Source organism: Zingiber officinale, chromosome 4A (genome assembly GCF_018446385.1).
Source record: "Zingiber officinale cultivar Zhangliang chromosome 4A, Zo_v1.1, whole genome shotgun sequence".
Classification (NCBI taxonomy): Eukaryota; Viridiplantae; Streptophyta; class Magnoliopsida; order Zingiberales; family Zingiberaceae; genus Zingiber; species Zingiber officinale.
In genome coordinates this window covers 112657468-112675056 of record NC_055992.1, presented here as the reverse complement: position 1 = coordinate 112675056, position 17589 = coordinate 112657468, and the positions used below count along the sequence as shown (strand labels likewise).

Below are 17589 nucleotides of genomic sequence, written 5' to 3'. Positions count from 1 at the left end.
AAAGAGAGGGGCCAAAATGAAATTTGAATAATTGGAGACATTCAGGAATAAGCCCCCGTAATTTCTCTTTTTTCATTTTACTTTTTTTTTTTTTTCAAAAAGACCGAGTCTTCGTTAAACTGATCCGATCTGGTTGATTCTGGTCCTTGATCCGGTTCAATTATAAGGCAGGTGACGGCGGCTCGGAGATGCCATCCAAATCCAATCATCGCCCCCCGCTCCTCCCAATTCATGGCGATGGCCGCCACTGCATCCGCCAACCGCTTCGTCGCCGCCACCTCCACCGCCGCCCTCCACGGATTGCGCTCGCGGTCTGCCCCTTCATGCCACCGAGCTTCCTTCCTCTTCTCATCCGCGAAGCCGAGGCTCGTCTCCTTCATCTCCCGGCGGCACTTCCTCGCCCCCTCTGCCCTCCTCAAATCCGATTTCCAGGTCAGGGAGGAAGGGAGTCCGGAAACCCTCGACTACCGGGTATTCTTCCTCGACGGATCCGGGAAGAAGATGTCGCCGTGGCACGATGTGCCCTTGCACTTAGGCGACGGGGTCTACAACTTCATCGTGGAGATCCCCAAGGAGACGAGCGCGAAGATGGAAGTCGCCACCGATGAAGCGTACACGCCTATAAAGCAGGACACCAAGAAGGGGAAGCTCCGATACTACCCGTGAGGACATTTGCAACTCTTTAGCTTGGTTTATTTAGTTTTCCTGATATTTCTTTGGTCGTCAAACTCCTGCTTTTTAATCACAAATATAATATATAATAGCATGGATTGGATGCTGCGAAATTGGTTTTCTAGTAAAGTTTTCATAAATGAACTTCGCATGAAACTGCAACTTCTTAAAAGCGGGATTTTGTGTCAGTGCAGTGTAGGTGAACCGCGCATTGTCTCCAACACGGTTATCCTCTTAACATTCTCTTTTTTCCCACAACCATGATCAATCAAACCATCTGAGTGATCTACATTTACGTTTATAGCCAGATGGAAATTCTCATTTCTCCATGTCAATTGCCTACGCCAAGTTTGATAGCGCAACTTACACCACAATGAGAGATCTTTATTTCTCAAAAAAACAAAACACTAGTCATTTTGCGTACATTCCAGTAAGCATAGCTAAGTGCAAACCTGTTCTTCGAGTTCATGTCTCTACCTGATGGAACTAATTGAAAAGGATTAGATAATACAGATAGTCCGTTCTTTGATAGATTTTATGACTGGTCACAAATGTCATCCATTCATTATTTGTCATACTTGACTATGATTTCTGTCTGATGATCAATTGTTTTTTCATCTATGTTCAGATACAACATTAACTGGAATTATGGACTGCTTCCTCAGACGTGGGAAGACCCATCTTTTGCTAATGCAGAAGTTGAAGGGGCATTTGGGGATAATGATCCAGGTTTAGAAGAATGTCTCTTTTTGTTGCCGTCACTTTTTGAATATTTTTTATAGTCTATCAAAAGTATCACGGAATGCAGCAATGTCATGTCTTAAGTTTTTTCATTTTCCAGTTGATGTTGTAGAAATAGGTGAAAGGCGTGCTAACATTGGTGACATTCTCAAAGTGAAGCCTTTGGCAGCTTTAGCTATGATTGATGAAGGAGAGCTTGACTGGAAGATTGTTGCAATTTCATTGGACGATCCTCGAGCTTCACTTGTAAATGATGCTGATGATGTCGAGAAACATTTTCCAGTATGGTTTCTGTTGACATAAATTAGTTAGCTTTCAAATATTCCACTGTTTCATTGTCTCATTACTTAAATGCACATTTGTTTTGTTGGTTATATATGTTTATGATAAATAACTGGATTCTAGGTTTTATTATATATATAAAAACCAACTGCCTTTGAATATACACACACACATAAATATGTACCTCAAACATACTAAGAATTCTAGCTTTTCTTTTATGACCTAAAATCTCATGTCCAAAGTGTGCTTTGTTTGGCCTGCTGCCCACACGTTCGAGTAATCCAAACAGCATATAACTGTTTTGAAACAAATTTTTTTTAAGGCCTTACTGGATTTCCCATTTAGCTACCTGTTCTTAAATGCAAATTATGTTTCTCTGAGTCTGTTTCCTATTTTAGATTTGATCTAACCAATTTTGAAGTTTAGTGTCTGAATATCCGAGACCACTGGTTTGCAACTGGCAGGACTTTCTTCAGAATTTCTCAAGGGTGTTTAATCGACAAATATATAGCACCTAGTACAGAATGTCTAAAAGTATACACTGTACTCATGTTTAAAAAAAGAATATATAAGAGTTGAGCAATAACAGTGTTACAGTTCTCAATAATTATAAAGAAAGCTAGTTTGGCACTCTTTTGAAATGCACAAATGATGATTCCAATGCATGATATGTTGTGGTTTACGGCTCCTTACCAATTGATGGCTTATTTCTTCAGGGGACTCTTACTGCCATAAGAGACTGGTTCAGAGACTACAAGATTCCAGATGGAAAGCCTGCCAATAAGTTTGGTCTTGGCAATAAGGCTGCAAACAAGGTAATTCTTGTATGACTTTCATTTTTCACTCTCTAATTCAGTATCAGAATCTGCTATCTGATTGTTACATACATGCAGTTTTGGATGCCTCATAGGCTTAATATTATTAAATCTCATAGAAAGTATTACTGGATCTGATACCTTGAACAAATAGTTGATGTTAATGGCGGAGAATATTTTGGGTTGGATCTGCTCCTTAAAATGGCATTGCAGAATAACAAAATGTTCGTTTGAACTTTCGGAGTTCCAAAGTGGATCCGTTTACTTTGAGCCTTGTTGTTCCATCTTAGATTATTTTTAGGTTCCTTAAGATTTCTTCTAAATTTATCATGATGTATATTGTTACTTTAAATCCTATCTTATATATTTTCACACTATACATTTCCTTTTCCACTACATTATCAAAAGATGCAAATCCATATGAACAATTATATTATTAAATGCATTGAGTATAACTTTATTTCTCCCATAAATTCTTTCATACAATCAAGCATATTGCCACTTACGTGATTCTTATTATCCTTGTGTTGTATTTTAGGATTATGCATTGAAGATCATTACAGAGACAAATGAATCTTGGGCGAAATTGATGAAAAGATCGGCTCCTGCAGGAGATCTTTCTCTCGTATGATTATGATGATAATTATAATATTTATTATTATTCGAGGTTAGCGCCAAGAAGGCTTATTGGTGAAGAGTTCAAATTTGTGCTTAGAATATGCAAAACCAAAGAATAGCATTTATCCAAACTACGGTTTTGGAGTGTTTCTTAAGGAAGTAATTTTGATTATTTTATTTTTTTACTCATCAATATTGAAATCCAGCTGAAATATCTATTGCATTTCACGAATAAATGTTTCTATTATATATTATATGAAATTCTAATTCTCATAAACAATTATTTCAATTCTTATCATTTTGAATCGAATGTGCCACAATAAAATCCATATCACCTTGAATAGTAGATGTTTCTAGAGGGATGCAATTGATAAAATCGATAATATGGGGGTGACAAACGGAAATTTCCCAAGAATTAACTGAACACTCTCGCGCCTATATATTCGCCGGCCGCCATTCGAATCCAGGCCCTGTATTTTAGCCCTAGTTCACCATCGAGTTCGGTATGCGATTTTGTTGTCATTTCATTTCATGGTGCAGCAATCTCGGCCGTGGATTCCATGACGATTTCGACTATCACTTCCACCGAGCTCATCTTCCTCGTCTTCCGTTACCTCCAGGAATCAGGTCGCCGTCTCTTGTCCTCGATCTCCGTCGTATTACTCTCCCGTTCCTCTCGAATCCGATACAGTATCTTCTCTATCAGGCGATTAGGTAGTTGAATCACTAGGGAAATAATCGTTTGATTGATGAGAGACGGAGCGACTCGAAGGGACAATAATGGCGTTGAGGATGTCTTCCTTTTGGGTTGTTTTCTGTACTTCTTTTTATCGGGGCACGAGTGATTGCGAATGCTCTTCTTATTCTAAGACTATTAGAATTTTTTATTAATCTTTATTGTTCTTGATGAATTTTTGAATTAATATGTTTGTTCTGTTAGAATTTTGATTGAATAAGTTATGCCCACATAAGTTTTGAAGAGGTGGATTGTGGTCTCTCTTCTCGTCTTAATGGAGAATTGGTGGATTAGGGTCCCTAAGAATATGTTAGCTTTTTTGTTGCATTCTTTGGTTTATATTTACTCCGCAATATCTGTAATCTTGTGCCTAGACGACTAAAATGTAGCACCGTTATGGAATTGGTTTATTTCTCTCGTTGTCCAAGTCCAATTCAATTTTTTTTTATTTTTAAGAAAAGAAGTGTTTAATTCATCGAAATAACTCGTGGCCATCAGATGGCCCAGATGTGGCAATATGCATAATGTTCCTTGGGGTTTTTAGGAAACTGATTTTTTTCAGGGAAGGAATAGTTGTTTTCTTATTGTGGTGCTGTCGAGTTAGTGCATCTGCTTAACTGTTTCAGTGTTCCTTTCGAATGTGAATAATATCTTGTTTTGAGAACTTAATGTTCTGTTACTCTTCTGCTTCAAGTTGACTACTTTTTCCAATCTACTCATTTTTCTTTAATACTCAAAGTTGCTATCACGTAGAGCCTTTGATAAGAGTTTATGTTTGTAGAAAAGATGGCTTGGTGTGACATTGCTAACCTGGTGGCTTTAACAGGTTTGACTCATGCATCATTTGTTTTGGGATATGAAGCTGGCATTCACAATTTTGCCATTGATGGAAATCTAGTTCCACCAGATGCTCTTGTCACCCTAGTACAAAAAGGTCTGCAGTATGTTAAAATGGAAGCTAACTTAGATAATGTATGCATGTCCTTCTTGTCAGCCATGTTTTCTTTTGTTTTTGAGTATGTTGATAACCACCACTTGTGATTCTTGAAATTTGCCAGAATGATGTAGATTCTGAAGATGACTTTTCCTTTTTGCAACCTTTGGATCTCATCACAAAGAGTGTAGATGAACTACAAATAATGGTAAAAGCTAAGAGAAAAGAAAAGATTCAGAAGGAATCTGATAGAATTAAAGATAATGTGCATGCTCGAGAACAAGAACAATTTAAAGGTGAGACACCAGGAGGAAGGCAAAAGAAAGATGGAGATCAAGAAGACGATAAAGATAAGATGGATGTGGATGATGACCAAGGGAAGGTTAAGGAAAGGGTGATGAAAATGGAAAAGCGACATTCCCAATCCAAAGTAAAGAGTAAACTTGGAAAGCATAAAGTTTCTAGGGGTGAAGTCTCTTTCATTACTCCATAAAAAGCCTCCTGGACAACTTCTTAGGTTACACGACTATATATGTAGTCTACTAAGGATCTATCATCTATTTGTCTTGGGTTTTAAATGCTACTTCATTTCTTTTAAATTACACTTATTTCAGTAACCAATTCAATTCACTTGTGCAGTTGGACTTGTATCCCCAAAGAAATGAATAGTAGATCAAAATACAGAAAAAAAAAATCAAGTAAACTTCTTAATCAATTTTCTTGTTGGGTGCATGATTTTTTTATCATGTTATATTTGTCTTGTTGGCATACTAATTAGCTTGATATGTCGGGTATAATCCCTTTCTAATCCCACAACAGCATTAATCTTTATCTAAAATTTAAATTGGCTTTTTTTCTCATTTGAACTAATAGACTTATTGTTGAATTAATAGTGTTCATGAGGATGGACCTGTCTCATATATTAGATAACTATGGAAGATGCATATATACAGTCTTGTCACATCACCCCTGATCACTGACTATGCTCTTGACAGAGTTACTGAAAGTCACACCAGCAACAGTACAAAAGAGATGAATCATATCTTAGGAAGTTGACAATCCACACATAATCCAAAGTGGCTGAAGCATATCTAAGCAACCATTTCAACAATTTTTGAATAACAGTTGCTGTTCATTATCAATTAAGGAATATTAATGCATAATATGAGACCTTCCCTGTAACAAAGCTCTTAGACATATGCTTTATCTCTTCTTTACTTATTCTGGGAAGGAGAACTTTGTAGTCGAATTATATGTTTAATAACAGTTGCATGTCCTTTATGACATGTATATGTAATTTGTTAAAAAAAAATTCTTGGTGATGAACTGATGACATAACCTGACAATATACTAGATTGAGGCATATTCACCAAGTATATATGTGCATACTTTTTTGTGGAAAATTAATTGTTCACTTGCATTTATTTGTCTTAGTAAACTCAATTACTTGTTTTTTTATTCTTGTAGGGCCAAAACAAATGGACAACACACCTAGTTCTCAATCTTTAGCTTGTGAGATCTCGTCTTCTGAAGTGACCATCTTGGAAGGACATGGTTCTGAGGTTTGTTTCCATGCTTATTTTCAAGTTTTCGTTTTGGATAATATTCTTACTTTGTGCTAAATATTTCTTTAGATATTTGCTTGTGCATGGAGCCCAGCTGGCTCACTTCTTGCCTCCGGGTGAGAATTTCTTATTCAGAGCATAAATATGAGCCTATTAGAAGTACTTTTAGCTACACTGTTCTGTGTTTATATTTTATAAAGCTAAATTAGTGCCATGGAGGATGTTGAGATAATAGTGGTTATAGGTTATCCAAAAAAAAAATTGTAAATGTGACATTCTACACTTATAGCCTTGATGAGATTATATGGAAAGGATAATTAGGATGATTTATTGAGGTTCTTTGTTATTATTAATTTTTATAATCATCTTTTCTCTTGACACCTCTTCAAAACCCCATTGTTATCCTCAATAATGTATCTTTTAATGGTAAATGACCACCAAATTGATTTTTTTTTAAAAAAACATCTTCAAGATACAAAACATAATATTTTAAACTGAAAACCATATCTATGGCTTTTGAGGTGTCTAGCTTATTTTTTAGTGCAAAATGACTATTAAGGTGATTTAAGTCAAAATCACAGGGTGACTTAGTTCACTTTGGAAAATGTCACACCATACTCAATTTAATTTGATTAATTAGGTAGCCCCAAACCAATTGTCACCATGATTGTTCCCCATTAGAGTTCCTATTTGAACTTGAACTAATATTTGTTACCTGCATGAACAAGACAAGCTACCATAGATCCTCATGCCGTTTAACACTTGCGATTTATGATACCTCAGGATGTTTGCTTTGGTCTTTGTGGTGTTTGGTTAAATTTGATAATTTACCCGTACCTTCAAGAATGATAAGCTTTTGCACTGAATTCTTTGACAATTTTATACTATCTTGTTCTAACTTTGCGTCTTAAATATGATATGTATTTGAAATGTAGGTCTGGTGATTCAACTGCAAGGATTTGGAAAGTTCCAGATGGTCCATCCTGCAAAGATGTGCAAATTTTACCTTCAAATGTTCATATCCTTAAACATTTCAAGGGTAGAGCAAATGAGAAGTGCAAAGATGTCACTACCCTAGACTGGAACGTAAGCTTTGCATCTTGGACCATTTTTTGTTTTTAACTATTAGATCTGTTTTCATTTATCACTGCAGTTTTTATGGTTCAATTTGAGCGATGCTGCTGCTCTAGAACTGTTCTGTGATACCTTATGAACACCATTTGATGTTACTTTCATATTTATTTGTCTAACAGGATGGTGGTTCTTTACTTGCTACTGGTTGCTACGATGGAGAAGCAAGAGTATGGAGCCCAGATGGTAAATATACTTTTGCATAGCTGGATGTTCTCTTTTAAATTTTAGGGTTATGTTTTCCTTCCACCTTATATTTTTTATGGAGATTATAATTTTTGTTGGGCTGGTGAAGAAGATAGAGTTTTTAATGTTACTCATGTTTTAAGTTCTTTCACATTGTTGATATAACATTTTCAATCTTAATCTACACATAAGTTAAAAAACAAGGAGTTTATTTAGATTTCACTAAGAGGGCGGCTGATCTGATTATGATATTACTCTATGTTGATTACCGAAAAATTGTCCTCAGTGACATGATTTATGATACCATCTTAATATCTTTTCTCTAACAAGGTAAAGAGATGCATAACTGAACTATAATAGTCATAAAAAAAACACCCTTCCTTGCTTTGCCTTTGTTATATCCAAAATCATGTTTTTTGGATGAGGTTTTAGTTTTCCTTCTTTGGATGGTTAACAGGAGAACTGAGAAGCACATTAGCGAAACATGAAGGAGCCATTTTCTCACTAAAATGGAACAAGAAGGGTGATTTCCTCCTAAGTGGCAGTGTTGACAAAACTACTATTGTGTGGGATACAAATACTTGGGAATGCAAACAACAATTTAAATTTCATTCAGGTACTTGTTTTTCTTATATCAGTGAGACATCGAAGTGTGAATTTTTTAAATGTCCTAACTTCAGCTAAACAAGGCTCACTGTAGTAGATGCCAATATTGTTTTCCAGCGCCAATATTTGACATTGATTGGAAAAGCAATTGTACTTTTGCCTCATGCTCTGCCGACAACATGATCTATGTTTGCAAGGTTGGTGAGACTTGCCCGTTGAAGGCTTTTTCTGGCCACAAGGTATAACTATTGTTCGTTCTAATCTTGGATCAAATGCACCTTAACATGCTTACCTGGGTGCAATTTTAATCGTTAGGATTTTAACTGCCTTTGTGCAAATAATGATACATTTCATCTTTCCTTGAATCAATTTTTTACCTTTTCATTTAGGCCGAAGTTAATGCTGCTAAATGGGATCCAACTCACACCCTATTGGCTTCATGCTCTGATGATGGGACTGCAAAGGTAAATAAACATGTTAGAGAAGAATTTTTCTGCAGCTTAATCTTTCAATATGTGAATAACTTTTGATATTTGCAAGTTGTACAATAAATTCGTTTACAAATTTAGCTAGATTGTAACCCAATCTGCACTAAAATTCAACTCATCTTTGCTCGAGCAACTATAAGCTATCATTTCAAAAGTTGTTATTGTTCCAGATAAATAAATAAATATAGATATGCAAACTGATTAAATTTTATATTTAATTGTCTTTTGTAGATCAATGAATCTTATTTTTCCACTTTACTTTTTGGCCCATTTATGTTTTATGACTTTCTGTGAATAATATACAGATATGGAGTCTGAAGGAGGATAAATATTTGCATGATTTCAGAGATCATAGCAAGGTTCTAATCTTTCATTTGTTTAAATTGTTTTACTCTTTCTACTCGCTCATGTCACTGTGGTTTTCATTTTCAGGAAATATACACAATTAGATGGAGGCCAATTGGTCCGTGCACAAATACTTCAAATCAAGTTCTCGCTACGTGAGTAATTTCTTTGCACAATTGGGTATATACCTTCGTCCCGGGAACAAATTACAACCGTAGCTTGCTTTCTTCGTACTTTGCTCTGGATCGTAGAAACATTCCAATCAGCCTTCTCCTTGTAGAGTGTTTGATGTTCAACCTTTCTTTTTGTAGCTTTACGTCTTAAACTATCTTGCGAACCTCAGCATAGTCATACGACTTGCTTGCAGATGCCTTTGATCACATTACTGATAACTTCCACACCATTGCAGTGCGTCTTATGACTCTACGATTAAATTGTGGGACATCGAGCATGGACACCTTCTTTGCAGCTTGAATGGTCACAAGTAAAGTCTACCATTACTTGATCTCATCATTCCTCTCTTATACTAATAACTGTATATTTCCATCTATTGCACAAATACTAGGGACGCTGTATATTCTATAGCATTTAGTCCAAATGGTGAATACTTGGCGAGCGGAGCGTTGGATCGGTCGCTGCACATATGGTCCATAAAAGAAGGGAGGTTACTGAAGACTTACCAGGGGCCAGGCGGCATCTTTGAGGTATGCTGGAACAGGGAAGGTGACAAGGTAGCGGCGTGTTTCTCCGACAAGATGCTTTTCCTGAACAATATCATCACTGTCATGGACTTCCGGATGTAGAATGTATAGTCAATTGTGAAGGTTGCGATAATAAGAAGTTTGTATATCTGATAGGGCAGAGGTTGACCAAACCTTACTGAACAGGCTTTGAGTCACTAGGCAGAGGTTTTTTTAATCTGCTAGGTCACAACCGAGCAACATTGTGAGACTCAGGGTCATCAGTTTGTAGCAAAGGTTTTTTGTTTTTTTAAATTTTTTTTCTCTTCCTTTTTATCAGTATATATTTGTAAGTGCAACGTACAAATAATATGACGTGTAAAATGATAGGAATTCTCAAACTAAGGATATTTAAATTATAACGAAACACAAATCGAGTTTAAATTTATTAAAATCCATGAGAACTATACTTGAAAATGATAAAGCTTCGCGGATGTAGCCGAGTTAATACCGAGGTAGGAATTATCATTAGAGAGGAATTATTTGATATTTGATAGGTGCAAACATTATTTTAGATTATCTCATGTCTCTTATCTAGGAAAATCGGTCAACTAAAGTTAAATAAACTCTTATAATTTTTCCCCTTTTAAGATATGTGGGACTATTTTAGAGTGGCGGCTAAGATGATGATTTTATTTTACTCACACTAATTTTTTTAAATAAATAAATAAATTTATATTATTTAACCAAAACTCAATTATGAACCATCATTCCAACAATTTAATTCATTTTAAACTCAACTATCTTATCAAATAACTTTAAACAACATAAAACTTTATCCAAACTCATTTATGGCCCTAAAAATTAGGGAATATATGGAAACACAAACATCCTTGAGTTTTGATCATGTCAGAAATAAAATAAACTTGGTCCATTAACACTAAACAAATACACCGAAACTATAAAAATTTTCATTGTTTAGTTTACAACCAGAACCCCATAATTATCACAGATACATCTACACCTACGAATAAAAACACATTGTGGCTACAAGTAAATTAGAACGTTACATGAGTGGACTTGCTAGTTAAAAAACACATCTTTTCTGCTTCGCCTCCTAGTCTTCATCATCCTCCTCCTCTTCAGCTTCAGCCAATTTGGTCAGCTCCTCTTGGATTATGAGTTTTATTGATGCTTTTCGTGAGGTCAGATCCACTTTGTAATGCGTAGCTGACAGAAAATTGTTGTCAAAATTAGTTGATGGATCGAAAATAAAGAAACAAGTAATAGTTCTGAAGATAATATATACCTAACAGCTTCAGAATGTCTGTGAAAGTTGCCTGAAACAAGCAAAATTGGTCACTCAAGCGAGTATAAGATCCAAACAACTGGGAATTTGTTTGAAAATAGAAGAGAGCACCAATACTACGGATATTTTACCAAAAGCATCATCATAATCATAAAAAGTAGCTCCTATAAAAAAAATTACTAATAGGATAATTTAGGCATTTTACTAAAAATTTACAATCTAACAAGTTGAGTGCAAAACTGTAGCAATCTACAAAAAACAATCTTCGTACAAGTAACTCACCGTATTAAAGTCAACTTCCTTCAAAATTTCGCATACTTTCTTTCTTAGTTCCTCCTTACCAGGCTGTTGGACCTTGGATTTTGCTACATTGTCTTTACCAGCCTTTTTACCTTGATCAAAAGAGAATGCATTTCAGAATAATTGCAACAAAACTAATTGCCCACAAGTCCAAGACAAAAATCACCAGAAGTCAAAGCTCTAATAAGGAGTAAAAAATAATAATATTGAAGAAAACAAAAATCACTAAAAATTTGCCAATAATATTATAGACAAGAAAATATACATTGTCATGGACAAAAAGCTATTGCAAGTATTGTCAAACCAGGCTGATTTAAACAACTTCAAGATCGAGTTAACAAAGATGTTGCCAGTACCATTGAATTAAAGATACACAAAAATGATAATAGAATGTATAAAGTCGCTTCAGAGCCAACAAGAATAAAATACTTACTCCAAGGAAAAGGTGACATGTGGGAAAAAAGATTTGTGACAGGAGAAATATCAACTAAGCAATATTTCCATAATTGCAAAAATAAGATCGATCAACGACCCAACAAAGAGACTGAAACTTAAAATGACAGCATCATGAGGAGACAAGCCAAATGGAAAACTGAAAGAGATTGACTAGGATGAGACCAGAACACTAAGTGTGTTAGTGAGTAGGCTTTTGAGCCTTCATTTACTTCCTAATGCGACATGTAGGTGATGTAACATTTGAAAATATCATCTCTATCTTAGCATACCTTTTTTAACAGAGCATAATGTTAATGGTGCGGGTAAATAGAAAAGTGGTTGGCATAGCTCATAGAAAACCCATCAATCCAGTAGTCAGATAAATTATAGTGCTCAACAATATCACTGTACTTTAATCATGAAAATTTATGGCTGATAGATTACCAGTATCCTTTTCGTTCTTTGCTGATCTAATAGTTGACTTTTTCTTGGGTGAATCAGACATTTTCTTCTTCCTAGAGAAGACCTTTGCACCTAGATCATCATCACCATCCTTGGTTTTGGCAAGTATGGAAGATGATGGTTTAGTAGAACCCTTGGTAGTTGCAGAAACAGACTCTACCTTGGAGTCGGTCCCAACCTTTTCCCTCTGTTTGGAAACTCTCTTCTTATTTGTGTCACCCTTTCCTAGATCCTCTTTTTGATGTTCATCTTCTTCAATCATATCATAAGTTTCTTTCTCGTCATCTTCACTCTCAGAATGCTCAATTGCTTTGCCTTTACGAGGATTGTTATCATTGACTTCATCTTCATCGTTCATTTCTGGTAAGCTTTTATCACCCTCGCTCAGAGAGGAATCATCTCTGTTCGCTTTCTGCAAATCAAAGACATCAGCTAATACATTTATCCGTTACCACAAACAAGCTACACAATCAAATATTAATAACTGAGACAATCAAGAAATTTTGAAATGCAAAAGGAAGAACACATAGAATGACATAATGCTGATTGTGAAGTTCATTTTTCTGATACAAACCTTCCTGGACCTCTTTGAATGTGCACCATCCATTCTCTTTGAAGAACTTCCCTTGGCCGCTCTCTCACGTTTTTTGGATTTTGTTGATTGCTACCCAAAAAAAAACTTAGGAAATGAAGGCAATAGAACAAACTCCATGAAGACTAAAGCAACAATTTTAGAATAATCTCTTTTTTTTCATCACTTTCATGCCATACAAAACCTGAAAACTGGAGGATATGATGTTTGAAATTCACTGCCTGCAATAAAATCATATCAACTATCTTTTAAAAATACATTGGTGATGCTGTAATTGAGACTGATGCATTTAGTCTATAGGTACAAATAACAGCAGTATACTTGCAATTACACAAACTTGAGGTACTAACTAGAATTAAGCCTTCTTTCAAGACTCACTAGATTGAGAACATCAAGTGAAAAGTTTTGATTCACATGCAAGATAGACCTTAGAAAAAACCATTCACAGCACAAGGTAAGAGAAGCACAATTGCCACAACATCAGTCATTGTTGGAGGGTTTCAACAAATTGAGGTACTCTTATCACATTGCATGGTAACAAGAAAGATAGAATAATTGTGAATGTTTGTTCAGATTGACAACTGTGTAATTATGTAGGTTACTGGCGCGTGTGCCCTAACATAGCATCTATAAGAGAAGCTGGAAAAATAAGAAAGCAAGGACAAATAATCTTTTCTTTTTGTAGTTATCTTAGGCTTAGATTCCTTGTGGGTATAGTAAGAGATTGATAAAGACCTAGCAAGGGCTATCAACCTAGCAAGATGTACAAGAATCAAGGTTATATGATTTATATTAGGTTGCCACCTCTTTTGCGTTCATTTTTTTCCTTATCATTGAAGGATCCACTTAATGAAAAAAGTCAATTATCTGATTATTACTTTCAACTAAATCAAATATAATGTGGAAATTCGAAAATAAAACGATGTGTTTCCCAAAAACACTCACTTAATAAAAATAGTACTCTCAAAAGTTTAGAAAAAAAAATCTAGGAAAACCAAAAATATGCAATATGGAAAATCACAGCTTCATGCAAATACCAAAGTTCAGAATAATTCCAATAAACCAAGAAGAAGCACGATATGCAATATTATGAACTATTAAGTATTAACACACTTTTGCAGTCAAATTGTAGAATATTGAGGCAGCATTAAATCATTTGAAAGTCAACCTAACCACTATAAACAAATTATAAACCAATCAGAAAACATGATACTTATATTGTAAACCATATTGATTAGCTTGCCTCTCTACTCAAAAGTTTGAGCTATTATGAAAGAGGTCAATTTATATATTTATATTGTTAATACTCCCCTTCATGTGTGAGTGGATACTAGACTTGATTAGCCTCAACCTCTCAATGCATGAACTGTTTTTTTTCCATGCAAAGGGCGGTTGTGCTAGGGCAAAACTGCCCCCGTCATTTACCTGGGGAATACAGGCCGCGTGGGGTGGGCGTTATCACCTTATTGCTCCAATAAACTGATGTTTTTTTTTTTAGGTGAAATTCAAAGCCTACCGTGTTAAAGTTAATTAACTAATCACCACTCCCAAAAGCTTGAGCTATTAGAAAATAGACCAATTATCTGAAAACAACATAATACTTATATTGCAAACAACTTAAGGATAATACTTATCAAAAGTGCAACACTCCTGAACCAACAGTAGTAGCAATCAGAAAGAATGATAGCATACTATAGAGAAAAAAGAAGGAATACTCAATACCTTTCCTCTCCTTCCAAAGAGGGTATGATGTATCAATTTAATATCATCAGGTTTCTTCTTTGCTAGTTTGTGAGCCACTGGAACAGAAGCCAGACACGCATGGAATATTATATAATCAGAACATACTTGATGGATATGAAGGAAATGGAAAGTAAACTACAAGATATGGGATGTACCATCAATAGATTAAACTGTGATACAATTTTGGATTTTAGATGTTGAATTAATAGAATCCTGTCAACAATCTTTACAATGGATTTTATTTGCAAGTAAAAATATTTCTTTGTGTTTGAGGGGAGAGTTCATATATATAAAGATTTTAAAATTGGCGACAAAGTATTTAAGCCTACAATTGAGAATAACTTATACATGCATCCTTCCAATTTGTTATCTATTTCACCCGATAAAATCTAACATACCAGTAAGATGGCTATCGAATAGATTTTTAATTCACCGATGAAGAGCAACAGTAAAAATGTATATCATACATGATAGGGATAACAATGTCACATGGTAACTACTTGAAACAAGAACTAAGAGAATTATGTTTATCTGAAGAAGATATTTAAATAAGCAAGACAACAAATTCATGTGGAGTGTTGGTTATAAAGTTAAAGAAATGACAATAACAAGATATTTGAGCATATAAACCAACTGATAAGACCGTAGTTAGGCATAAACAATTCTTCTCAATAGGAGACAATTACTGATGCAAAGAGAAGAAAACAAAATCTGAGGAAACATAAAGTTTTCACTTAATGACAATATGAAACTTGTAAATAGGACTATATCAGAAATAGCATACCACTTGGTATATCCTTCAATGGAGTGCCACGTCCCTGTAACCATAGAGATCTCAGGTATTCATTGATTGAAATATCAACCTCAAAAAGCAAGATTAAAAAAATAAATGACTAGTAAAACACCTTTTCAACTTGAAACTCCCTCAGTGCCTCATTTTCAATTACTTCTACCAATCTCTCTACAGATTTTCTCTGACGCACAGGGCGTTCAATGGATGAAGTAATAGGACTATTTAGTAACTCCATGGCTTTTGTTGCACTTTCGCTTCCTTTTCTCTCTGTTTTCTCTACCCGTGATCTTTTTCTCTTAAACCCTACAGCATCTTTATCGTCATTGTCCTTCTGGTCAGTACTACCATTTTCTTCAACCTCCATATAATTTTTTGATTCTACCTGCTTTGCTTCTTGCTCCACACCCTTCTCTTCTTTTTCCACTCCCACATTTTTGTCATCCTCTGCATCTGCCATTTCCACATCCTCACCTGCAATTTTCTTATCACCTTCCATAACAAATATTTTTCCATGGTTGACAACTGTTATGTTATCGCCTTCCACATCAATCTTCTTCCCATCCTTAGATTCCGCAGTACTTGGGTCCTCATTCTTTATGTCTTCTTTTGATTCTTCTACATCATTTGTTTGTGTAGTGGTAGTAGTCGCATGCTCCATTGCTTGATCACCTTCTTCATCAACCATTTCCATATCCTCAGCAGTAGCAATTGTATCATCAATCTCTTTTTTATCTTTTGTTTCTTGTACATCATTTTCTGTGGCTGTTGTATCTGCACTCTCAATCTGATCATCATCTTTCAACTCTTCTATAGTAATTTCTTTTTGCACAGGTCTTCCATCCTCAATTGTGTCTTCTTCTGATTCTTCTACAGTACTTCCATTCTGCACAAGTCTCGCATCCTCAATTGGGCCATCCTCTTTTGATTCTTCTATACCACTTTCTTTTTGCACAGGTTTTGCATCCTCAATTGGTTTGTCCTCTTTAGATTCTTCTATACTACTTTCTTTTTGCATAGGTCTTGCGTCCTCAATTGTGCTATTTTCTTTTGATTCTTCTATACTACTTTCTTTTTGCACAGGTTTTGCATCCCCAATTGGGTTGTCTTCTTTCAATTCTTCTCCACTACTTTCTTTTTGCATATGTCCTGCATCCTCAATTGTGTCATCTTCTTTTGACTCTCCAATATCATTTTCTTTTGCAGTTCCATTTTCTTCAATATGCATCTCTTCACCATCCTCATCTTTGTTACCTTCACTTTTATTTCCTGTATCTCCAGAGTCAGACGCAACATTCTTTGGCTCCAGAGGACCAGATCCATTCAATATTGTAGTATCTTCCACTGTGTCGCTTTTATGTTTCATGTCCTGCTCTTCAGAATCAACATATACTCGAGTATTACCTTCAGGAGGCGGTTTATCTTCTGCCATCCCAACAGGTCTAGACGCTAGAACCGTAACCCAACCTAAATAACACAGCAAGATCGAAACTTTAACACGCAGAAGAAATTCTATACATCTACAGAACGAAAACAGTTAATTTTACAAATATGAACAGTAAATTGAAAAGCAAACAAAAACCACAGCAACTTCCGACGAGCAAAAACCTAATTATGGATTTCGAAACCCTATCTTCACAATCTGCCACATGCACTAGACACGAGGCATACATATGGTAAACCAGGAGGCGAAAGAACAATTTCAACGCTAGTTTTCAAAACCCTAACATCATCGACCTTGCTCAAAACAACAGATAAATCGTAGCTAAAACGACGAAAAAAACACGTATAATCCGATAGAAACCGACTAGAGCAGGCACCTGATGCAGATTCTCGAGCTGAGAGCGATCAAAAGCTGGGAATTTGGGGAGCAATAGTTCAAACTCGCCCGCTACTCGTTCCCTCCCTATCCCTCGTACGAAACCGCTGCTTTGTCTGCAGCTGCTCTGCCACTGCTGCGTAGAAATAATAAATGGAAATTTTCATTTCCTTCCCAAAAAGTTTATATGCCTTTTTAAGACCCTCGATAAAGAATTATTTGGATATTTGATAATATTTCAAAACTAGAGAAGATGTTTTAGAAAGTATGTAATTTTCATTAGTGAAATGAATTTTCCTAAAATAATCATATATTGATGAAATTTTCTCGATAATAAAGT

The 17589-nt window shown here is 35.5% G+C and overlaps 3 protein-coding genes across 7 annotated transcripts; 2 read left to right on the top strand and 1 right to left on the bottom strand.

Annotated features, from left to right (window-relative positions):
• The first annotated feature begins 184 nt into the window (after window positions 1-184).
• Window positions 185-3382, top strand: LOC121970607 (soluble inorganic pyrophosphatase 6, chloroplastic-like). The gene is made up of 5 exons (XM_042521415.1): window positions 185-662; window positions 1301-1401; window positions 1514-1695; window positions 2412-2510; window positions 3049-3382. The coding sequence occupies exons 1-5, from the start codon at window positions 232-234 to the stop codon at window positions 3139-3141; spliced, it is 906 nt and encodes a 301-aa protein (XP_042377349.1). The 5' UTR covers window positions 185-231; the 3' UTR covers window positions 3142-3382.
• Window positions 3383-3509: 127 nt separating this feature from the next.
• On the top strand, window positions 3510-10245 carry LOC121970606 (WD40 repeat-containing protein HOS15-like). Of its 5 annotated transcripts, none has more exons than XR_006108984.1 (14): window positions 3510-3755; window positions 4691-4836; window positions 4923-5265; window positions 6266-6360; window positions 6433-6479; window positions 7299-7449; window positions 7617-7680; window positions 8138-8296; window positions 8404-8525; window positions 8676-8750; window positions 9080-9133; window positions 9207-9299; window positions 9529-9603; window positions 9685-9746. XR_006108984.1 is itself a non-coding variant. In XM_042521411.1 (14 exons), the coding sequence occupies exons 1-14, from the start codon at window positions 3689-3691 to the stop codon at window positions 9920-9922; spliced, it is 1704 nt and encodes a 567-aa protein (XP_042377345.1). In that variant the 5' UTR covers window positions 3530-3688; the 3' UTR covers window positions 9923-10245. The 5 variants fall into 5 exon arrangements, 4 of the variants coding, with proteins under 4 accessions (XP_042377348.1, XP_042377345.1, XP_042377346.1 ...); XM_042521411.1 differs by having other exon boundaries at window positions 3530-3755; window positions 9207-9274; window positions 9685-10245; XM_042521412.1 differs by lacking the exon at window positions 3510-3755 and adding an exon at window positions 3766-3935 and having other exon boundaries at window positions 9207-9274; window positions 9685-10245.
• Window positions 10246-10706: 461 nt separating this feature from the next.
• On the bottom strand, window positions 10707-17408 carry LOC121972632 (nucleolin 2-like). The gene is made up of 10 exons (XM_042524283.1): window positions 17251-17408; window positions 15546-16897; window positions 15425-15458; window positions 14620-14696; window positions 13033-13118; window positions 12906-12969; window positions 12288-12717; window positions 11391-11500; window positions 11109-11139; window positions 10707-11029 (listed from the first exon to the last, which is right to left on the bottom strand). Exons 2-10 carry the CDS (start codon window positions 16860-16862, stop codon window positions 10917-10919), a joined length of 2262 nt encoding a protein of 753 aa, XP_042380217.1. The 5' UTR covers window positions 16863-16897; window positions 17251-17408; the 3' UTR covers window positions 10707-10916.
• Window positions 17409-17589: the final 181 nt, after the last annotated feature.